At 44.2% G+C, this 24811-nt stretch overlaps 1 protein-coding gene across 14 annotated transcripts in view; it reads right to left on the bottom strand.

Annotated features, from left to right (window-relative positions):
* DAB2IP (DAB2 interacting protein) overlaps nucleotides 1-24811 on the bottom strand; it is a 354231-nt gene that overhangs the window by 210105 nt on the left and 119315 nt on the right. For 13 of the 14 annotated variants that reach the window (XR_012155308.1, XM_073314870.1, XM_073314869.1 and 10 more), the window contains exon 2: nucleotides 22206-22309. Coding sequence is in view for 10 of the 14 variants with exons in the window: in XM_073314870.1 (XP_073170971.1) it covers nucleotides 22206-22309 (104 nt within the window). In the remaining 4 variants the exon portion in view is untranslated. Of the gene's footprint in view, nucleotides 1-19833; nucleotides 19860-22205; nucleotides 22310-24811 lie in introns of those variants that run through there. The other variant, XM_073314881.1, reaches the window with a different exon arrangement.

Genomic DNA, 24811 nt, shown 5'->3' with positions numbered 1-24811 from the left:
ACCTGGAATGCAATGTCTTGCATTAGGGGGAGGGCAATTCTTCTCTGACACTACAGGTGATGATCTCTGATAGCACGGATACATTTGCAGTTTGTGAATGAAGCTTTGGCTTTCAGTTAGGGCAGCCATCTCTGCTTATCAGACAGAGAGACCCAAAGCATCAAAGAGAAATTCTTTGTCTTCACACTTTCCTTAGATGGAAGCAACCTCTAATATCAAAGACGTGCAGCTGCAAGACACTCAAGGTCATTGTCAAACCTGTGGTAGCAAGCCATGGAGAGTGTGCCATCTCCTCTAAAACAAACAGAGTCACAACGTATGAAGCTGTGGGACAGTCTCCCAAGGGACGTCCCATCGTTTGGGACATTTAAACTGAGATTGGCAAAGCACTGTGAAGAACAGCCCTGTGCTGGCCCCAGGGGAATGGGCTGGGTGAGTTACTAGGTTCTTCCTGTATTTATAGTTCTAGGATTCAACAACAAATATGTTGCACTCATGTAGCAATGCACCTCTCAAAGCAATGTGCCAATGTAAGCTAATCAAGGCTCACAATAACCTTGTGTGGTGGATAAATATTATCCCTGCGTAACTGAATCATACAGAGGTTAAATGACTTTCCCAAGGCTACACAGCAGGTTGGCAGCAGAGCCAGCTTTATAACTCATGACTGCTTGGTTCTCAGTCTGGGGCACTATTAACTAGACAACACCGCCACTTACAAAAATGGTCACCAGACGTTATCTACATAGCCTTGGCAGAATTCAATTTTTATATTTTGATGGATAACATCAACATTCGTTGGTAAGTCTTTTTTAGATTTTTTTCTCTATTTATATTTCCACAGGTGCACGAAATTGCGGAGGGGAGCAATTATTTAAAGATCTAATCCAAAAAGTTAAAGCTTTATAGACAGTTAGCACCAATTGTCAACACCACATGTCAAAGTGTACATAGTAAATATCTTTAAATCAACAATCGTACCTGTTTCTACAATGCTTTTGTTAGTGCATTTGTAACAAGCCTAATTCAAGACTAAATCACTAGATTTTGACTCTAAGAAGTTCTCAAGCAGCACTATTCTGAGGGTGGTCTACACCAAGAGCTACGTCTCTCGGGCAGTGAAAACTCCACACCCCTGAGCGACACAGTTAAGCCGACCTCACTCCTGGTATAGATAGTGCTAGGTTGATGGAAGAATTCTTCCGTTGACCTAGCTACTGTCTCTTGGGGAGGTGGATTACCTCCAGCGACGGGAAACCCCTCCCATTCCTGTAGTGTCTATACTAAAATATGACAATGGTGCAGCTGCAGCATTTTAGGCATGGTCTATCCGTGTATCGATGTTTATCAACATTTACTGATAAAAATCTAATCTTTCCAAGCCTGGATACACGGAACTCCACAAACTGTGCAATAAAACCCATACGGGAGACAAGAGGACTGTCTCCATAAATCTGTTTACATGAATGTTCTCCTTTAAAGTCCACTTTCACTGTATGAGAAAAAAAGAAAACGTTTCAGGAGCACATTTTATAGGCTCTTCCTCTGTCTTGATTTATGGTCTGAACAGCATGCAGATTTCATGCTATATCTAGTCATCAGGCTACTTCCTGCCCAGTTCTGTCTTGAAAATGTAAGAGTGGGACTGGGACCCACGCTTTTACGGTCTTGCCAACTGATTTCAAGTTTATAGGGCAGCACCAGCACTTTAATTGTTTGACTTTTATTGACAAATCCTCTGTGCTTTTTAGTAACACGATTGGTACAAAAGCAGCTGCTAGGACCGTACATTTTAGAAAGCAGTATTGTCATCCTTTGTATGCAAGGGATCATGGTTATGCAATTTTGCAGTAAAAGTTCCTCATTCAAATGGGAAGCTCAATTCTCAGACAGATGCTGGTGGCTCCAAACACATTTGCCAGATTTATGAAAATCGAATTGCAATATTAGTGTTTCAGCTAATTTCCAATCAAACAAAAATGTTAACTGTCGCAAAGGTAAGGTGAACTCCATGTAATTCAGACAGAATACCAGCCCTGTACATCTCCAACTATCTACCTTTCCCGGCACTTAATCCTGGCCAGACATCATGAAAATACTTATTAGGCATGGAGAACTCAGAGGAGTGATTTCAAGGCAATACTAAAAATCACTGAATAGTTCAATCCAAATGTCAGTTAAGTCACATTCTGCTTAGAAGAGACTTTGAAAAAAAGAGCAGAGAAGGGGAAAGAAAAATTCCAATGAAAGAACAAACATAGTACATATAACACATACAGGGTATGCTAGCCTCCTAGCTTTTACACCACACAGCACAGGCTACTGACTGGGTAGGGAAGTTTGGGTTTTTTAAATTAAAAAACAAAACAAAAACCCCAATCTGGGGGCAGGGGGGAAACCTATTGGTTTTAAATGATAGGAATAAAAAGTGCAAAAGCTCCAAGTGGTTTTGCAAATCCATAAAATAGATAGCTCCAGCCATAGTTAAAACAAGGGTAGGGAACAAGAAATATGTATGGACAACATATATGCACATTACCATACATATCAGATCTAGAGATACACACACACAAATTAATATAGGAAATCTCATGATACACTTTCACACTTGAACCACAAATATTTAAATCTAATAAGTCATTTAAATGCAAATAAAAACTAACTCCGACCCTGCATTCTACCTGCTTTTCTCCTAACTTTGCTCTGTGTTTGACCCTTGTATCGTCTCCTCTATCACCTCCTCCTGGTTAGGGTAAGGACGAGTGTACTGTGAGTCAACAATAAGCCATAATAACTACAATTTTCTTTTCAATTAATTATGTTATCCAAGACATTCACTTTGAAAGCTTGCAAGTGGTATAAGGAAGATCCACTACACACACTGACCAGATTTTCCCACTAGCTCCCAAAATATTAGAAAACCGAAATGGAGTTATTGCTCTTTTTAATCTCTGCAAAACAACAGCAGAGATTTTGAGAGGGGTAGGAGGAGATGCAGAGACTGTTAGGTTTCGGCAGTGATTATATTCTACCTAATCATTAGCAGTGGATTTGATACATTTAAAGCAGGATTTTGTTACCCAGCAGGAAACTCAAATCTGTCAAGGTGATTTACCTTTCATTTATTTTTATCTTAACTGTTCTCGACTCACTGGCTAATTATCAAAGAGAGCTGCATTTAAAGTCAGGCTGCAATCAGAAAACCACCATGGGAAAATGGCCCTCGCTGTCATCAGTGAGAGCTGGCTACCTTACTGATTAGAAGGCTTTCGTTATACCTTGGTTTTCCCGCTCTGTAAAATAGGGATGCTACTTCTGCTACTTCACAGGATTAGTGGGAGGTTTAATTAATACTTGTAAAGAACTTTGAGATTCTAGGATGAAGTGTGAATTATCACTGTCTAAATATGGCCCCTGTACTATAGTGTCCAAGTACGATCATCCTCAGTTTACAGAGGGGAAACTGAGGCACGAGGTCATAAAGGAAGTCTGTGATAGAGCAGGAAATTGACCCTGGGTCTACCAACTCCCAAGCTAGCGCGCTGACCACAGGTGCATATGCTGCTTCCCAGCCAGGTCAGAACACAAGGTCTCTACCTAAAGAGTTTACAATCTAAACTGTATAATCTATTATCATCTAACACTACGAAGAAATAAACCTGGCCCTGGTCTCCGCCCATGCCCACAGCCCCCCATGTCCATACAAACTGGCCCTGGGCACTGCCTGCCACTAGAGTACCTGTTGTCCCTAAAAAAACAACCTGTGGCATGAGCAGGCTGTCAAGTACCGCAGGCTCTAATCGCTCTCCCAAAGCGGCAAGGTGAAGGGACAGTCACTAAGAACCTCCGGAGGCTCTCTGGAGTTTGACATGGACCTGCACAGGTTTTCCCTAACCATAACCACTGCAGCCTGAAGTCTTAATCTGGTCACAGCTCCCAAGGATTGCAAGTAAAGGCTTTAGGACGTGGTTGGCTCTAGCAATGGGAAAGGCCAAGTGCCTCTCCTATGGCTAGAGACAGACAGATGCAATCCAGAGATCTGGGCTGCAGGGTTGCATTTAGCACAATAGGTGGCATACATCACTTCAGAGATATTTGGGAAATAAAGACGTGATTAGTGTCTGAACTAATTTCCTTCATGTTGTGAAGAATGTCACAGGTAAGATATGACCCAGTGTAATTATGGAGCAAGATACAGACAGGCTGACTGCTGGCAGAGCTCCAGGGCCCACACAAGTGCATCACCAAAGGCATTACGGCTCGTATCATCATTTTGTCAAATTATCCCTGAGGTCTCAGCCACCATTATCTGTGCTCTCTAGAAAAAAGGGAGAGGAGGAGAAATACAGCTCGCATCTTCAGAGGGCAGAGCTGGGGAAAGACACAATATAAAGGGGAAAGTGAATCCTGTTCCCATGGCAACTGGAGTTCGAAATAGTATGCAGAAATCAATGTCACTTTAATGCATACACACACACGAAGGCGCAATAAAAAGTTACTCGACTGGGAGTGCTAAAGGAACTGAGTGAAAAGGATCTGTCTGGCCTTTCCTTGGTGTTCAGGAGACACGGGGCCCAATTCCCATGTAAATCTGGAGTAACACCATTGAAGTCATTAGAGTTACACTAGTGCAAAACCTGGGTAAGTGATCAGAACTGGGCCCACTGCCTCAAATAAATGTGCTGGGTTTGGCTCAGCAGTGTCACCACTTGGAGATAAGGTCTCCCCACATCTCCCAAGCTAAGGAGCACCAGTTCCATTGGGATCTGGAGGGAAAAAGACCAGAAAAAGACGTGCTGGTGATGCTTTAACTTTGCAGCCCTAGACATGGGGAAAGTGCTGCAGGGCCTGACGTGATCATGAATGCTTAGGAAGTGGGTCAAGTTTTATGACACTTCCAGCATCACAGTGGCCTAGAGCTAGGACCCTGGATCAGTACTGACTCAAGGTATGTCTTCACTGCAGTCAGGAGGTGTGATTGCAACACGCGTAGACACATCTGAGCTAGCTTTGCTTGGGCTAGCTCTCTCAAAATATCAGTGCAGCTGCATGGGTGGTAGCATGGGATACTTGGTATGTATTCGGAGAGGCAGCCAATTCCATCAGGGCTTCCCTGTTATTTTTAGCAAGCTAGCTAGATCAAAGCTAACTCAGGCATGCCTATGCCTGCTGCAATCACAGCGTAGACATGCCCTTCAAGGGAAGAGCTCCCCTTTCACTATCGTTTGCTGCAGAGCCCGGACTTTCCTGAGAGCGGACAGACCCAGCATTAGCCACCTTACCCAATGAAAGTCAAAGAGATCACAGCCTATGACATGATGCAATTGCTGCTGTTAGAAAGACAAGTGTTCAGTCTTAGTACGGCAGGAACAGGTTTAGAATTTAGATACAGACAACAGGCATCATCTTTAGATTCAGCATGAAAAGTACAGCCAAGCGGTGTCCTCAGCCAGAACTACCAGTGACTGCTGTAGCAAAGGCGGCAGTTCAGCGTACGCCCCAACTAATAGGAACGTGAGGGAAAAATAAACTCTTTCCTAATGGGAAAAGTTCAGAGACTGAGGGCTTCGCAAGTTACCGAATCCATCCAACAGGACTTCAAAAAGGTCTTCAGAAAACATGTCACTGCTATAAAGTGTTGCCGAGGAAGCGGATGACCTTACTGTGCCGCTGATGTTTTCTGAATAATTCTTTAAACTTTATTTCTTGATTATTGGTAAAGGGACAATATCCAGTTGATATTATAGGATATTCAAACGCTTTCAGTTTGAAGAAATCAACATTCATACTATTTGTTTACTTTTTGCACTTCATTTACCTTATAGAAATGAAACTAGCCTGGGCAGTTTCACTTTCTGGTTCTCATGCATTACTTAAAGTGGTTGCTTTTGGGTTTCCAGGACTGCAGGGGAAAGTGTAAAATCCCATCAATATAGAAAGAAAGGTTTCATTTTTCTTTCTTTCAAGTTTGAATGGAAAGAGAGAGAGAGAGAGAGAGAAAGAAAGAGCAAGAGAGAACAAAACCACTTAAATTATAGTTTGGAAATGAAACCACACGTTTTAAAAAAACCCGGATATGAATCAAATTATTGTTAGGACATTTAAAAACATGTCCATGAATTGGTATTTGGGGGAGGGGGTTGGTATGGTTTGGAGGGGAATTAAACATCCCCTGCAGCTTTGGAAGTCAAAAAGAATATCAGACCGGATACAAATGAAGCGCATAATAAACCGAGAACCATCACAAAAATAAAAAAAAAATCCTATTCTCTGGGAGAGTTTTTCCCGTTTTAATTAATTTTCAAATCACTGTGTAAATTAGTTCTCCTGGTTAAAACAGGCATCTGCAAGCCTTGATATCGAGTCCCAGCTCTTCCACAGACAGTTTGCATGACCGTGGGGAAAGTCTCTGTGCCTCAGTTTCCCCATCTGTAAAATACATATAACTTTGTTTAACAATCTCATCAGGGTGGTAAGGCTGAATTCATTCGTCTTCCAAAGCACTTTGAGAGCCTTGGATGAAAGGTGCCACAGAAGTGCCAAATAATATTATTGTGGATTATGATTCAATATACACTGATCAAAAGAGTGAAATGTGAACTAACACTTCCTATTAGCCCTACTGATACCCTAACTTTGAAATACTCTCCCCATGGACTCTTTCCATTGAAAGGTAATTTATCAGCAACAGCTGGTATTTCTGGCATGGCTGTAACAGTTTTGACAAGGGGGTGGGGGAGGGGAGGTGTTTGAAGGCGGATGGACAAATGTCATCGGAGCAGCACAAGATCCTCTCCCCGGCATCTGCCCATAGCCGATGACTTTCCAGGAGAGAGCAGAGTGCAGGCTACTGAGTTCTTCTACTGAGTTCTTCTGGATGGATTCCAGCCTTTGATCTCCCTGCAGGAGACAAAACAAACATTCAACCCCAAAGGTAATGCCCACACAAAGGTCAGTTGCCCCAGGCTTTTGTGTGGGCATCACCTTGGTGGTCGAGGCTTTTTGGCTCAGGCTGCGGGGCTAAAATAGCAATGAAGACATTTGGGCTCAGACTAGAGTCAGGGATCTGAGACCCTCTCTCCTTGCAGGGTTTCAGAGCCTAGGCTGTAGCCTGAACCTGAAACATCCACACTGCAGTTTTATAGCCCCACTGGCCTGGATCAGCCACGTCCATTCATCGATCTTTTGCTGCCGTTCCAAAAGTTCAAACTTCTGCAGATGGGGGCTGCTGCCCAGCCACAGTCTCGCAGTCCACACACCTCCGATTTGTCTGAACAATCCATCTCAGCAGGACCGGGGGTGTAATAGACGGATCAATGTCGTACCTTAAATCATGGAACAATAGAAAACAAGCACAAGACAGGGCACTGGTTGGTGTCTGCTACAGACCACCAAATCACACTAGGGAACAGGACGATGAGCTTCTTCAGTGAATATCTAAAGGAGTACTTGTGGCACCTTAGAGACTAACCAATTTATTTGAGCATGAGCTTTCGTGAGCTACAGCAATATCTATAATGTGTAGGGGGGAAAAGCTGTGTAATCGGGGGGGGGGGGGAAGGGGAGAGACTCAGTCTGCATGACACATGCTGCAGGTCTCATGCGGCCAGTATTAAAACATCCTTGGAATTTCTTAACATTATAGATGACAATTTCCGAACTCAAACAGTGATGCATTCAACACAGAGGAATACCATAGGAGACCTCGTCTTGACAGATAAAGAGGAATTGATCACAGAACTAACAATCAGTGGCAGCGGAGGTACAAGTGCACATGACTAGATGACATTTAGAGAGAAAAGGGGAAGAGGGGGAGGTAACATCTTTTATCAGACCAACTTCTGCTGGGGAGAGTGGCAGACTTTCGAGACACACAGAGCTCTCCGGCAGGTCTGGGAAAGGAACTCCCAGAGTCCCAGCAAAATGCAAGGTGGAACAGATTGTTTAGCATAAGTAGTTAACATATATTGTAAGGAACCATTCAAGCTAGAAAGAAAAAGGAGTACTTGTGGCACCTTAGAGACTAACCAATTTATTTGAGCATCTAAGGTGCCACAAGTACTCCTTTTCTTCTTGCAGATACAGATGAACACAGCTGCTACTCTGAAACCATTCAAGGTAGAGTGGTCCGTTAACACCTCTGCAGTCACAGGACAAGAAGAGGGGGCTAGTGGGTTCCAGATTATTGTAATAAATCAAACTCAGTGTCTGTTCAAACCATGATTGTTAGTGTCCAGCAGAGTTACGTATTTAAGCTCCCAGGCTTGTCTTTTGAAAGCGTTGTGCAGCTTTCCTTTGAGGATGCGGGCTCATAGGTTAGATAGAGAGTGATTGCTTTGATTCCATTTGTTATGGTCAAACAAAATAAAGTCCAAACCAGTAATATATACACACATGATACTTTCAAGCCAAATCAGTTGTGAGAAAAAATTTAAACAGACAAATGTGACTGAAGCCCTGTGAATCCATCAACCAAACAGCAGAGAAAGCAGCAAACCAAGAGTCACACGTTGTCCTCCGCAATGAGTTTCAACCCCAACTCGTGGGTGGGAGCGGGCAGATTGGTGAGCATGACCTTTCTCCTTTTAGCCTCAGGGCTGAGGCTTCCAGGGCTGCAGATAAATAAGCCAGCCTACAGGTCTGTTAGCATGTGATGTGGATCCCTATCCAGCAGGCACTGACCCGAGACTGTTAACTCATTTGATGTAGACCACCAAAGAGCCACTAGATGCTAACAGTGCTGAGCCACTTTCAATCCCCACAAGCCAGACTCCAGGGATGTCATCCCCAAATCAACATACATACATCTCCGGCCCCCCACAACAAGGGGTTACTAATGTTTTAAAAATATAGGCCCTGTTCTGTGAATTAAGCTGGCTCCATCAGTATGCCCTAGGGTCTTTTCCTTTCTGTGAAAGCTTCCTTTGGACAACTGCAAGCCCCGATGAGGAGACCTCCCTGGAACACAGTCAGTTCAAACAGGAGGAAAAAAAAATCCACACTCTGCCATGCAACATCCTTCCAGTGAAACAGGTCATAACACAATGTCTTTTATCCTGTCATTGCTGTCTCCTGTTTGATGCACAGAATAAATCCACAGTGGATTCAGCAGCAGCCCGGTGCTGAAATCTGACAGTTCCACATACCCTGAACCCTGCTGGAGGCCAGTGCTCCCAGAGCTGCAAGAAACCAGAAGTTTACTTTCTAGAATTTTACAGGTACGTGGCAAGATTCAAATCAATCACCTGATGCATTTTTTAATAAGATTCTTTCCCTGTTACTTACACCACAGATGATAAAAAGTAAAATTACCTAGTTAGTTCTTCAGTTGGAGGCGGTTTTGCACTTCACTCAAAGGACGGTGTTTCTAGACTGGTCTGTTGCATTTTCTGATTCTCATGCCAGCATTAAATGAGGAAAATGTCTTAACTTCTATTTAATATCAATTTTTGTAAGTTTTGAAACAAAACCTAACTTTTGCCTTTGACCTGTATATTGTAAAAGTGCACACACACACACACCAGGTGATGAGCAGTAGCTGTGCAATATGCCTACAGATTTATATGAATGGAGTAGATTTCAAGAGATAAGGAGAAGAGTTCAGGGTTTATTAACAAGTCGGAAAGTTTGAAGACACCGGCCACCAGAAGAGAGGTGAAGGAAGCTGGGGCATGTCTGGTCTGGGAACAACAACTGGGAGGCCAGATTTTCCACTCATTCATTTTCACAGGCCAGTACGGAGTTTGAGAAGAATACTAAATCCTCTAGAAACTGTAGCTGGAATTCAGAGAAGCAAGATATAATTAGAAGCAGCTAAAACTAGTGGTTAGTCTGGGACTGGAAGTTAGACATTAGGAAATTAAATTCAGGAGACCTATTTCTGACTTTTCTGGGTGACCGTGGCCAAATTCCTTAACTGCATGCGGCCTCAGTTTCCCCAACTGTAAATCATGGATGATGATACATATCTACTCTGTAGACAGCTTGCAGAACCTGTGATGAAAGATGCCATTTAAGTGCAATGCATAATATTGTTATAATCACCTAAGGAGGATTCAGATAGCAAGTTTAACACACCTAACTCTTGCAAAACAGTGTCACTTGGACTTTAAATGACCACAAATGGTCATCAGGATGACCACACTTTTGCTTCCCAACCCAGAGATGCCGCAAAAGCCACAGCCTCAGAGTGTGTCCCATTCCAGAAAACTGTGACTGAATCCACAGATAAATCCTCAAAGTAATTTACATATAATTTCTTGCCGCTGCTAACACTCGTTATCCAAATTCAGTTGCAGTTGACAGTTTAATGATAATAGCTTTCTGTTTATATATCATCTGTGATAATGTTCCTATTCTCCTTAAATTCTATCCCCAGTAAAAGGGGTGCTCTAATGTATGCAGCCACAGACCAAAATGATAGTAATTTTCCCTTCTAGTTGGAATGGTTTAGTAAACAATTACATTTCAATTAGAGATAGGGTGCTCATGCAGAGGGAAGCACCAGTTCATTCCAGTCAGCTCGCCTCACAATATCAGAAGGAAAATTCTCCAAAGAAAGTTGAGCTATTGAAGTATAATTTACCTGAGTGCATTTTGAAAAATTAATAGAAACTAAATGGCAAATAGTGTACATTATGCATTGGAAAAAACTTTAAAAAATTCTTTAATATCTAGTCAATAGCAGCCAGCTTGAATCAGGACCCGACATTTAAGATTATGTTGAAGGGAGGAGAAGGATAGGTGAGAGCTTATTTCATCTCCCCAAGAGTTTCTATTTAGTGGAACGCTGCCATTAGCACTTAATGAAATATTTCATTTATCACGGGGTATTAAGCCAGCTAGGAGGAAGTAAAAATTTTAAACTACTCCTACCACAATGCATTTCAGATGCTGCTGCACGTCCAGCTCATCTGGACCCAATCAGCATAAAGAGACAGGTTAAAGATGTGAACAGGTCAAAAAGCAAAGAATCCTGGGGAGGTTTATTTGTGACTGCAATTACTTCATTGCAAAGGGATCTGAGTGGCACAGAAAGTTTGAACTGCTGGAGCCCCTTTTTGAATGAAATTCAAAATGGGAAGAGCAAGATGTCCTCTTAGGGCAAAGCACCTCAAACTGGGCTCTCCGAACAGCTCCTACGGGGATTCAGAAAAACTTCACAGGGGGATCTTTAGAGTAACTGGAGTTCCCGTTCAGTCAACCCCAAATTTAAAAGTCATTAATTGAATGTTATTTATTTGTATTACGGTAGCAGGTAGGAGCTCCAGTCACAGACCAGGACCCTGCTGTGTTAGGCACTGTACAGACACAGAACTAAAGACTGTCCCTGCCCCCAAAAGTTTGCAATCTAAGTATAGGACAAAACAACAACAGATGGATACAAGCAGGCGGAGAGCACAAGAAAACAATGAGACAGTACTGGTCAGCACACAGTCATTAGCACAAGCTGCACTTACACCAGTGAGCTCTGCTAAGAGATCCCTGTCCATTTCCAACCTCTTCACGCCCTGAGGATGTTCCACCAAGCTCCTGGCCTGCAGACTAAATATTTTGTTTCTACAACCAATGAGGCTTCATTTGGGCTTGTGATTTAGGAGCAGCTCTTTGCCTCGAAGATGCTGCCTGATATTTTTCCTTTCAGCAGAGTCTACAAGAACTGACTCCAAGTCAGACTTCTCATATCAGAGAATCACATTCAGGCACAGTTCTGAATGGGGGAACAGCACAGTGAATGTTGAGGGAAACCTAAATCCAACAGCAGGGTTTTGAGGTGTGGGGGAGTGTAGAGGAGGGCACAGGGTGAGAGTGTCTATAGAGATGCAGGATATTCAGCCTAGAGGAGAGAGGACCCTTCATCCAGCCCCATCAGGGAAGCAGAGTATGTACTTTAATGGAGTTGCTTTCAAACCCCTTTTGAAAGCTTCCCAGATTACATATCTGACCTATTAATTTACCCTGTCAGAAAGTGAGCCTCAGCACAAAGTCACTGAGCAGTGAGAAATCATTCCAATTCCTTGGCCCACTCTCTCACTGCCACAGAAACTATTCAGCAGGTCAGACCTTCTCCCCACCAGGGCAGCTGCCTGTCCAGGAACACGCAGGCAGGCAGAGAGAGAATTTAATAAAACCAAGCTCTAATAAAAGTGACCAATAGATGGCAGTATCCTAATGAGATGGGATTGATGTAATTACACTCTGACTTATTCTGCCCTGACTCACAATGTCCCTGCAGAAGCAGAGTATCTCATTTCTAGTGGAGTTCCTCGGGTTCCAGGTCCTTTGCTTGGCTGGTTTATTAAACACCACCACAGGTTTCAGTGTCAAACCCTCCACCCGCTAAGCTGTCTGGATTCTATGCAGGAAAATTTGACTTTGGCCAAGGCCTCTCTCTAGCCACAGAACAGGTACATTGAAGGCAACCGCAGGCTTCACTCACCTCCTGCCTGATAACTCATCTAAGCAGTGACTCCAAAAACCCAATCTAGGGAGGAAGGAGGAGTCTAGTCTGTCTCTCTTCAGCCCTCGGCTCGTTTGCTGGGGCTGTCAAAAGCAGCAGCAGTTCCTGCCAACTGTGGCAAGAGGCTCTGTAATATCAACCCCTGCCCACTACCAACCTGCCATCAGATGGGAACAACTCTTGGTCACTACAAAGCTGGGTTGGATTTGAAATGACGACTAAATAATGACCAATCCCTTCAGCCCCTATTATTTTGTTTTGTCAACTGGCTGATAAAGGAGCACCTGCACATGAGCACAACAGACCTGTCCTTAGACGGTTTTTTCATGGTGGACATGCTGGTTACAATTCCTCCTCCTAGGAGTCTGTTGTCACCACCCACACACTAAACAGAGAAGGGTTCATCAACACCATTCAACTTTGTGGTTTTCTTCAGCTAATTGGGGGAGCTATCAGAGTCTGTAACCTCCATGGGTACCTGAGCATGTCAGATAATGCAAAAAACTCCCAGTGACTTCAGCAGGGCCTGGATTCACCCTTTGTATGCTGAGATAATGCAATCAAATCTCATGCTTCTGGGCATTAGCTAATCACTGCAGTGGACAAGAAGGAATCCCCAACTCCACATACGGCACTGCGTAATTGGCTGGGTAATGTACATGATGGTTGGTTGGTTTTTAAAATCAGATGCTGGCCAGAGATAGGATGCGGGACTTGGTTCAAGAGTATACCCAGTGTAACAAATTCTGTGATCTTATTTCTGTAACCACATGCCACTTTCAATCATTAGGACACTGCAGACTGCATTTCTCACTGGCTTCACTGGAGTATTCAGGAGACTCTTGGCCATTAAGAGCCATCCAAGCTCCAGTCTCCAAGGAATCAGATGCAAGCAGTAAGACTATTTTTAACATACTAGATGTACTTTGGGAACTCAACAGTCCTGGGGGAGAGGTTTGTACTCATCTCTACAGCCTACACTGCACAAATCTGCCCTGACAGATTTGGAATTGCATTAGTTCTGAGGGACACACCAATGTGCAGCAAATGAGCCTTAGATAAGGCAAAGCTTTTCAGATCATGGTTCGTAAGACGACATCAGATTGCCCTCTGCTCCCATAGCACACAGTGTTGGGGAGATGAGTAACAAAGAAGGAAATTAAGAGTTTTGCAGCATATGGATCGTCCTGGGTGAGAGGGTTTTTCACATTTGAGATGCTCTATTAAAATCATATTGACATTATAAGGTGGAAAGAAAAATGTCACTGTGCAGTACAGGATTTTGCTATGATTTTGGGTGCAGTTAACTCTGTGGATGCTGCAGACATATATGCACAGACTCAGACAAGCATAAAGACCAGGGATGAAAGAGATCCATTAGGTCAACTAGTTTTTTTCTCTCTGAGACAGTTGGGAAAACGGACACATGGAGGAGACATTACAGGCTTGATTTTCAAAAGGTCCCCAACATCAATAGGCGCTGTGGGTGCTCAGAACTTCCAAGACTCGAACCAGCTTCCCCCAGCCTTTCATTCATCACACGTTGCACGAGCCACAACAGAGCCTCCACCACTTCCAATCTCAGGCAGGTTGGCAGATCTTTACATTGAGAGGGGGCATTTCCATGCTGCATCGCTTCGCATTGCAAATGAACACAAGCAACAGAAAATGCAACAGAGCCCAAGCCTCTGAATTTAATGGCTCCTGAGCCCATTGGGCCCTTGGAGACTCCAGAGCACAATGATGGAGATGTCAGGGAAGAACAATCGGCTGTAAAATATGAAAAGCTTACAACATCAAAACCTACAGCAGCAGACTCAAAAGTAATAATCCCATTACCACTAAACTAAAGCACTAATTACTATTCCCAGTGGCAGGAGTGGACTGACTGCTAATGCTCCTCTTCTGGTTAATGAAGGAAGATGAGGAAGAATATATTTCTCCTCTCTCATATCTTCTAAAATCTGGGAAGTCAGAAAAACTATGCAGGTAATGAAGCCATTCATATTAATGGAAGTCACATTCCAAGGGCTGAGAAGAAACAGAAGTTAGATGATAGTGTACTGTGTAATGCAGAAGACAAATGCCAAACTTCTCGCTAGCAAGGGGGTATTTACCGACTACGCTTTTTAAAATTTCATATGGACTTTGGAGCACAGGTTGGTTTTGGTAGCAAGCCACCACATCTCATACAGGCAATCGCATCGGCTAAAGACTGCAGTCACTCCTCTGGAAACATACAGTAGATGTACTCCATTTGAACAAGAAAGAGGAGAAATAGAGCTTTACTTCTACCAACCATGAATAAGTGAAAAGATTTCTCCTACATCATCATATTCATCAAGGCAAAACCCAGAGGGACTTAGCATCTTTGCAGATCAAACACCACCAAGATTGATCTCTAGCCAGGGCCTTAAGATGGTCAAGCTGGATGTTCAGTCTATGAGTCTATGTCCATCCTTGGTCACATCATCACACCACTGATGCTTTTGGCACCCACATGATCATCAATCATGTAGAAGCATCCCTTGATAAATATGTCCACCCTAATAATGTCCATTCCAAAAAAAGCTGCTGAAATCAGACCAATGCTGACAGAGGAGGTTGCTGGGTTTGGCTACAAATATCCTAATGGATTCAGATTCTCTCCCTCAGCTTCCTTAATGCAGAGCAGGTACAAGCGCATAAAACTCATCAATGCCATTTTAAAAACTCTAGAATAAAAAAAGAAGAAGAAACCTGGTTATCTGGCTGGTCTTCCCATTTCTTGGGAACACTATTTCCTTCTTCTGCAGGACATGTCCCAAGTTTACAGAGATGGTTCAGCAAGTTGATTAATAAGCCTTACTTTTTGCCAGTGCAGCCTGCATCCAGCAAGAAGGTGGATGATTAGAGGAATGGATTTGCAGGTCTTTGAGAAGAAATTAGTTCTCCTCGTGGCACAGAAGCAAGATGGACATCACTTATGCCAAAAGTTACTGCAGAGAGAACCAGATCTAGAGAGAGTGAGTGTTTTCACACATGGCAATCTCTCTGTACACAGACACTGATAGAGTATGGAACACACCATCCTGGTGCCTTTAACAATATAATTTTCACAGATGCTAACAATTGCTCATGCCTCCTAGCAAATGCTAACAAACATCCCACACCCTGTTGTTTAGTATTTCACACTCCTCATTATTTGCCGTTAATTAATTATGTAGAACACAGTACTTTACAGAATACACAAAAAGACAAGGTCCAGGTTTCCAAGAGCTCCCGCCCAGCGATAACCAGGCCAGCAGTATAGTGCAGGGATACAGTGGGCAAGGGAAACAACGTAGGTGGCTTTGCAAGTACTAGGTTTTAAAGAAGAATTTGAAAGAAGGAAGGGATAAAATAAATGGCCTAAGGAGATGAAGACAAAGGGAGCAATTAGCAGAGAGGATGCCGAGGAGCGTAAGGAGAGAAGTGGGATGTAGGAAAAGATGAAAGAAGAGATGTAGACAGGGGCGGAGTCGTGCAGAGCCTTGAAGGGGAGGATGATGAGCCTGAGCGTAAGGACATGCAGATGGAAGCAGAATTTCTGCACAGGAGTTCTGCTCCCAATGGGCTCATTCCCCCTTCACCTGAGCTCATCCTCCTGGGTGTGACAATAAGTGATCTTTACTGTGCCCAATGGGTGCTACAAATCAAAGATTAGGGCTTCAGCTGGGGTAGAGGCAGTAGGAGCAGCAACAAGAGGTTCTGTTTGCTTCCAATAATACAAGTAACAAAAGAGCAAAAGAGAAACACAATCTATGGAATCGGCAAAATCTTTGAGTTTCCCCAAGACTTTCCTATGAGGCCTCTGCAGTGCTGTAGGGATTTGTGGCAAAAGCATTTTGCACAACACCCAAAGTCTAAACATTTATTTAGAAGTCCAGCATCAGAACAGACAAAATTAGGCTCTACTCCTAATAAGAGATCAGATCAGCAAATTGAGAACTCCCCCCCCGCCCCCCGAAGAAAAAGAGCGTTTAGATGCGGCAGCCTGGTGGTTACTGATTTTGCTTCAGATTTTAACATTAACATAAATTAGCTGGTGTCTAAGGTTATGTTTACGCTACAAACCAGGAAGTGTAGTAAGTGTAGACATACCCAAGTTAGCTTTGATCTACTAGCCCCACCCTCCCAGGACCCAGGTACAGACTTGTGTGGCCAACGCCCGTGCTTCTACAGCTTCACTGCTATTATTCTTCAAGCTAGCTTTGATCTAGTTAGATCAAAGTATGTCTACAGGTGTTGTAATCATACCTCCCGGGTACAGTGAAGACATATCCTGAGATTCCTCTAGCTCTGTTTACTTGTTCCAATGTATCCATGACGTAGAAAGGATTGACTGGTTTAGATTTAGGACCTGTCTTTGCGGGATCTCCTCCAGAGAGGAGGCAGTTTTACACTCTGGATTCAGGGCTATGTACAGATCAGTTACTAAGGCAGTATGACTCTAAAGAGATTAGAATCAATTAGTTTAAATTTGGTATTTGAAGTCTGGAACGTTCTCTCATTTTTTTGTTGTTTTCAGGCTTTCTTGGCCATTTAGAAGGAAGATACTTTGTAAATGGAATTTTTTTAATGAGTTTGATAAACTTGAGGAATTTGCAGCAGCTGAATTTGGTTACAGACAGATGAAATATAAATGACTTAATGGTGCCACTGGCATTAACATGCATTGCTTTGGATATTTTATACTGCCGTGTGTGAATACACAACTAAATAATATACGTCACTGTGTCTTATGCAGTTTGCGGATATGCACAACATTGCACACATGCATGAATAGGATTGTCCCCTTACCGAATGCCTTTCATCTGACAGGAGGATCTTAAAGAGCTTAACAACTGTCTGCCCCATTGTTCTAATTTTACAGTCAGAGAACCTAACACAATGAGGTTAAGTGACTGGCCCAAAAAGTTACAGAGCAAGTCAGTGGCAATGCTAGGAAAGTGAACCCAGTTCTCCTGTCTCCTAATTGCTGCTCTTATCACCACTCCTTACTCCCGTGAGTAACTAGTTTATAAATAGCACAGTACAGATGAACATGGCCATGCATATTTATGTACTAACATAAATGACAACTCTAGAGTATGCAGACCCAAAAAGGTCCACATGCGCTCACACAACTATGATTTACACGTGCAAAATGGGCTCCATAGACAAACAGCTTCCAGTGCAGCACAGAATCATAGAAATGTAGGACTGGAAGAGACCTCGAGAAGTCCAGTCACCTGCACTGAGGCAGGACCAAGTAAACCTAGATCACCCTGACAGGGGTTTTTTCTAACCTGTTCTTCAAAGCCTCCAATGATGGAGATTCCATAACCTCCTTTGGAAGCCTATTCCAGAGCTGAACTAGCCTTAGAGTTAGAAAGCTTTTGCCAATATCGAACCTAAATCTCCACTGTTGCAGATTAAGCCAATTACTTCTTGTCCTCCCTTCACTGCACATGGAGAATAATTGAGGACGTCCTCTTTACAACAGCCTTTAACATGCATGGAGAGCATCACCAGGTTCCCCTCAGTCTTCTTTTCTCAAGACTGAACTTCCCAATTTTTTTAAACCTTTCCTCAGAGCCCAGGTTTTCTAAACCTTTGATAAAATTTGTTCCTCTCCTCTGGGCTCTCCAGTTTATCCACATCTTTCTTAACATGTGGTGCCAGAACTGGACACAGTGCTCCAGCAGAGGCCCAACCTGTGCCACGTAGAGCGGGACAATTATCTCCCGCATCTTACGTGACGACACACCTGTTAATACACCCAGCAAAATATTGACCATTTTCACAATCGTGTCACATTGTTGACTCATTCAATTTGTGATCCACTACAACCCCCAGATCCTTTCCAGCAGTATGACCACATGGCCAGTTAGACCCCATTTTGTAATTGTGCATTTGATTTTTGCCTTCCTAAGTGAAGTACTTTGTACTTGTCTTTATTGAATTTCATCTTAAGTTCAGACCAATTCTCTAATTCGTCAAGGTAATTTTGTCCTTGTGGTAAATTTGTCAAGTTCTAATTTTGTCCTCCAAAGTGCTTGTAACTCCTCCTAGCTTAGCATCATCTAAATTTTTTAGAAGCATACTCTCCACTCCATTGTATTGAATAGTACTGGACCCAGGATTGACACCTGTGGGATCCACCAGTTGTGCCCTCCCAGTTTGACAGTAAATCATTGGTAACTATTCTGAGTAATATCTTTCACCCAATTGTGCACCCATCTTATAGTAGTTTCACCTAGACCACATTTCCCTAGTTTACTTATGAGAATGTCATGTGGGACTGTGTCAAAAGCTTTACTTAAAAATCAAGGTATTTCACATCTATGGCTTCCCCCCATTCACTAGGCCAGGAACCTGTCAAACTAAATTAGGGTGGGTTGGCATGATTTGTTCTTGACAAATCCATGCTGGCTATTCTTTATAACCCTATTATCCTCTAGGTCGGGGTCGGCAACCTTTCAACAGTGGTGGGCCGAGTCTTCATTTATTCACTTAAATTTAAGGTTTCGCGTGCCAGTCATACATTTTAACATTTTTTAGAAGGTCTCTCTCTATAAGTCTGTATATTATATAACTAAACTACTGTTGTATGTAAACAAGGTTTTCAAAATGTTTAAGAAGCTTCATTTAAAATTAAATTAAAATGCTGATCTTATGCCGCCAGCCCGCTCAGCCGGTTGCTGGCCTGGGGTTCCGTTCACCTTGGCCGGCAGTGGGCTGAGGGGGCCGGCGGCCAGGACCCCAGACCGGCAGTGGGCTGAGTGGCTCAGCCCACTGTCGGTCTGGGGTTCTGTTCCCCAGCTCCTGCCAGCCAAGGTCCCGGCTGCTGGCCCCGCTCAGCCTGCTGCCGGTCTGGAGTCCCGGCCCTGTCCACATAGAGTAGGTACCTACCTTCTCCCTGGTTCTAGCCATTCTCTTCCTCTCTGCACTGAGATGAGGGTGGGAGTGTGCTGAGAACAGGGCTGGGGGTGAAGGAGCAGGCTGGGGGTTGGGGTGCAGGGTCTGGCCAGGAGCTAGAATGAGGGAGGGGGCTCAGAGTTGGGCAGGAGGTTTGGGTGTGGAGCGCTTACCTGGGCAGCTCCCATTTGGTGCGAGGGGTGCAGGAGCTCCCATTTGGTGCAAGGGGTGGGAGTGGGGATGTGGGGGGTACAAGAGTCAGGACATGGGGTGTAGGGGGGCTGGGTACGTGTGGGGGGTGCAGTAGTCAGGGCAGAGGGCTGGGGTCGTGGGGGTGCTCCCAGACCCCGCCCTGAGCAGCTCACAGCAGGGGCCTGGAGGGGATATGCCCTGATTCCACCCCCTTCCCCAAGGTCCCCGGAACAGAGAGCACGCTGCAGCTCCGCTTTTACCTCTCCCCCTCCTAGCAAGGACTGTCAGCTGATCGGCCGCAGGGAGGGAGAGAAGGAGAGACAGGAATCCAGCGGCCGGGGGGGGGGGGGGGGAGGAGAAGAGGCCGGGGGAGAGGGAAGCTTGCCTGCCCTGCAAGGAGAGAGCGGTGGGCGGAAAAGAGCGGGCCGGGCCAGGCCGGATTTTTAGTGGCACGCTGCTGTCTGCCCAGGTCTGGCAAACAGCAGCATGCCATTAAAAATTGGCTCGCGTGCCATAGGTTGCTGACCCCTGCTCTAGGTGCTTACAAACTGATTGTTTCATAGTTTGTTCCAGTATCTTCCCAGATATTGAAGTTAGGTTGATTGGTCTGTAATTCTCTGGGTTCTCTTTCTTCCCCTTTTTAAAGAGAGGTACTATGTTTATTGTTCTCCAGTCCATGGGACCTCACTTGTCCTCCAGGAGTTCTCAAAGATAATTGCTATGAATCAGTGGGGATTTCTGAAAGTGAACTGGGTGTGCTCGCATTTTTGAGATTGTACCCATTGTACTTCCTTTGAAATTCTGGCCCTGCATATCTGGGCTTACCATGTCCCGCCCCTGCATACAATCTGAGTGCTCGTAGTGTCTGGTCCTGTATAGTATGTGTGACCACACAGAGAAAATGCAGAAACATACTGTGAAAGCCAGCTCCTAGAGTACATGCCTGTCTCATACATACAAATACGATGTGCAGCTTTATTCTCTGGGCACAACACACACCCCACTCTTGAAAATGTGCCCCTTTAAGTGCCTTGGCCAGTGCACAGATCTGGTGTATCAGTTTCTAGCTAGTTACACTTTAAGCTTACACTTTCTGCAGAGAGAGCTGTGAAGAGATTTTCCTCGTAAATTATTGCTATTGAAGGTTACTCCAAAGACCTTGGTGCCCTCAATTGATTATGAATCCTGCATTCCCCAACATACACGCTCTGTTTCATTAACTACAGATGGGGCCAGGATGAGGATACTTTTAAAAAAATGGCTTCTCTTGGCTGGATCATTACAGCCTAGTTTTAAAATGGTTTATTTTGCTTCCATGGTTGTACCTCCCATTTGTCAACAGAGCTTGTTCCTGACCCATATAATTATTGGGCTTTCATATTATTCTTTCAGAAAGCTCAGCCTGTAGGCGGAACATAATGCAATCTGTTCAGAACACCTATGTATGGGATGCTATGGAGAAGAGCTGACTCAGTCAGGACAAGGAGGGGAGCAGTAACAAACACCTCTGTGCAAATTCTAACGTAAGACAAAATGAAGATCTCAGACCTTATCTTCAAGGCAACACCAAGAGTCTGTGCTTCCACAGACGTCACTGGGAAACAACATAAAAATCTAAAGAAAGACAGTCCCTGATTTAAATTAAATCTTAGAAGGTTACTGAGAAGGTCTTTACAGCTGTGTATTCTAATAATAGCTACTAGCATCTGCACCTTTATGTAAAAATAAGCAATCGAAGCAAACATGGCCCTCATCTCTAAGCACAAACAGCGACAGATAAACTCTCCTCTTGGTCTGTCATAAATATAAAGGGAAGGGTAACCACCTTTCTGTATACAGTGCTATAAAGTCCTTTTACCTGTAAAGGGTTAAGAAGCTCAGGTAACCTGACTGGCACCTGACCCAAAACGACCAATGAGGGGACAAAATACTTTCAAATCTGGAGGGGATGGAAAAAGGCTTGTGTGTGTGTGTGTGTCTGTGTGATATCTTTGCTGGGAACAAATCAAGGATGCAAGCCCTCCAACTCCCGTAATGTTAGTAAGTAATCTAGCTAGAAAATGCATTAGGTTTTTTTTTGTTTTGGCTTGTGAAATTCGCTGTGCTGGAGGAAATGAGTATTCTTGGTTTTGGTCCTTTTGTAACTTAAGGTTTTGCCTAGAGGAATTCTCTATGTTTTGAATCTGACTGCCTGTAAAATTATCTTCTATTCTGATCTTACAGAGGAGTTCTCTTCTCTTTTTTTGTTCTTCTAATAAAGTTCTGTTTTTTAAGAATCTGATTGGGTTTTTTGGATCTTAAAAATCCAAGGCTGGTCTGTGCTCATCTTGTTTATTCTCACACCCCCTTTCCTGGGGAGGCTTAAGAGCTTGGGGGGATATTTTGGGGAAATCGGCATTCCAAGTGGTCCTTTCCCTGTTTTTTGTCTAAATCACTTGGTGGTGGCAGCATACTGTTCAAGGACAAGACACAATTTGTGCCTTGGGAAAGTTTTTAACCTAAACTGGTAAAAATAAGCTTAGGGGGCTTTTCATGCGGGTCCTGACATCTATACCCTAGAGTTCAGAGTGGGGAGGGAACCCTGACATGGTCAAACCCCAGAGAGGTAATGAAGGTGGCGAGAGACATTTACCGTGACACGGAATGGCGTTGTGGTGGTGGGCTCCATGCTGGGATTTTTCTCCATGACCCCGCTGGGCATGCTGCGCCGCTGCCCGGCCCTCTCTGGGGGGGACTCTGCAAAGGGCACAGAAAACAAAGGACAATTAAAACCACACACCCAACGCCAGAGCAGCAGCAGGATGGGGGCAGGCCACTGCAGGTGCAGCTTTCTTCTTTGAGATACACTTGCAAATGAGCTGACTTAACAAGCCCACTCTAACCACTCGCATTTCTCACAGTCACCAAGGTGCATGGTTAAACAGCAGGGCTTTTCTGCTTACAATGACTGGCATTTCCTATAGAACCTTCCCATTTCAGGATCTCAAAGTGCCTTCTCTACGTTCGTTAAACTCCAGAACAGACCCACGAGGGAGCCATCATTATTCCCATTCTGCAGATGCGTAAAAAGGAAATGCAGAGCAGCTAAATACAAACTGTACACAAATCAGCGATCCATGCACATGCTGCTTTGACACTCCTAAGGCAGAAAGCAAGCCTGCTCTTAGGGCTAAAGAACAGAACTGAAAATCAGTAAGTGGGGCGGGAGAGCAGGGAGTGAGGAGGCTAAATTCATGAGTATCTATAAAGCGCTTGGGGAATCTCAGAAGGAAGGCTACAGATTAGGGCACAGAGTTAGTTTCAAAATGTGTTTTTTCAGTTAAATGCACAATCCATAATCCAAAAGCACAGTGGGATTCAGGGAAGTGGTCGTATTATCAGAGTGCCACACGATGGGGCCAATTCCTTACACTGGTTCCACACCTTTTCACCCGGGCTCTTAGTTTTGAGCAATAATAATAGTCTGTCCTTCTCTTTAACCTGCAGATCTCGCAGTGCTCTCACAGCCTGACTAGTGGAGCCTTGCAAGATATCTATGAGAAAAAACACATCAGCTCCACCTTATAGATCAGGAAACTAGAATAAAGGGGACCTGCCTGAAATCACACAGGCAGCCTGCAGTAAAGCAGCCGGAGCACAGAACCCGAACGTCCCAACTCCACGGTCCCAGATCATGAACAAAGTGGCCTCCCCGCCCTTCTGCACATCTACTCAGACAAGTGTCCCACTGCTAGCAGGACAGAGCCTCCTCTTCAAACCTACACAGGGCTCCAACTGCCAGGAGACACCAGGGAGCTCCCAGGCTGCCCCTGGGCGAGGCGACAGTCACGCCTCCAATTGCAGCGATGACAGTGTCTAGTGCCTCTCAAATGAAGGTCCATTGGGTACTGAATAGCACAAGGGAGTGGATGCTAAACTAGAAGCTCAGACTTCTTATTTTATTAGGACCTAGGATCTCCAGGGCTCTGATTTATTCACATCCTTTGGGGGCTTGCAACGTATATTATCCCAATTGCTCCCTATTGTTTATCGTTAAAGAACCACTTAACGTCCTTCGTGTGACTCTGCTAATCAATGTCACTGGCCTGGAGAAACCCCCAGTGCTTCACCACTTTTGAAAGAGGAGAGGATCTCAATGAGTTTTTGTGGCATTTCCTAAGCACAGGATCCATGCAAAAACAAGTAGATTCCAGAATCTACAGAAAACCAGCTCTTCCCCCTCCCCCGTCCAACATAAGATAAACTAAAGAAACTAATCATAATGCTTAAACATTTGTGAATATTGTTCAAATACCATATTTCACAAGCAACAGGTCCGCTCACCAATATGATGACGTTGCTGAGACCATGGTTGGGAACAACAGGTAGCTTAAACTTGCTGCAAAGGCAAATTACTGGGGTATACTGTGTTATGGGGAGGGCTTTGCAAATTAGCATGCAAAGAAATTTAAAGCTGGGACAACCTATACTTTTGAATGTCTGAAAAAAGCGTGCCTCGTGTAACTAGTGTAACTTAGAGGTGCTTTGTTTGCCAATTCTCAGCTTTTACCACACCTGCGATCTGCAATTTGCTGCAATCAGGTCTTGGCAAAGGCTCAGCCTTGGCAAGGATTCTCTCCTTGCTTTTGCCATAGGCTGCCATCAGCTGGGGCCGTAACTCCAGAGGGCACTCGCTGAGCCGCATATTAAACTACTGCAGGATTGTGAGAGTCTCCTCCTGAACTGGATAAAATGCCTGCTCAGTGACATCTTCATTGGTGGGGGTGCCCATATGGAGCTCCTGAGCTTTGGCCATGCAACCTGTGTCTTCAGCCAAATCCCAGGAGCAGCTAATTCACTGCTCTCAGAATCTGTAGCCAAGACTTCCAATTAGCTAGCTGCCTTCTTTGAAGAATGTTGCCTCTTGCTTCTCAAGGAAGCAATCAAGTCTTTTGGTTTTGTGCTGGATTTGTGCTGGAAATGGCCCACCTGGTGATCACTTTAGATAAGCTATTACCAGCTGGACAGTGGGGTGGGAGGAGGTATTTTTTCATATTCTCTGTGTATATATAAAGTCTGCTACAGTTTCCACGGCATGCATCCGATGAAGTGAGCTGTAGCTCACGAAAGCTCATGCTCAAATAAACTGGTTAGTCTCTAAGGTGCCACAAGTACTCCTTTTCTTTTTAAGTCTTTTGGTGTTATCCCCTTTTGCACGAAAGCTCTCACATGATTCCTTTGATCAGACTCCTTTTTTGG

The sequence above is a fragment of the Lepidochelys kempii genome, chromosome 16 (genome assembly GCF_965140265.1).
Source record: "Lepidochelys kempii isolate rLepKem1 chromosome 16, rLepKem1.hap2, whole genome shotgun sequence".
Classification (NCBI taxonomy): Eukaryota; Metazoa; Chordata; order Testudines; family Cheloniidae; genus Lepidochelys; species Lepidochelys kempii.
The sequence above is the reverse complement of the archived record's forward strand: the minus strand, read 5'-3'. Positions and strand labels throughout refer to the sequence as shown.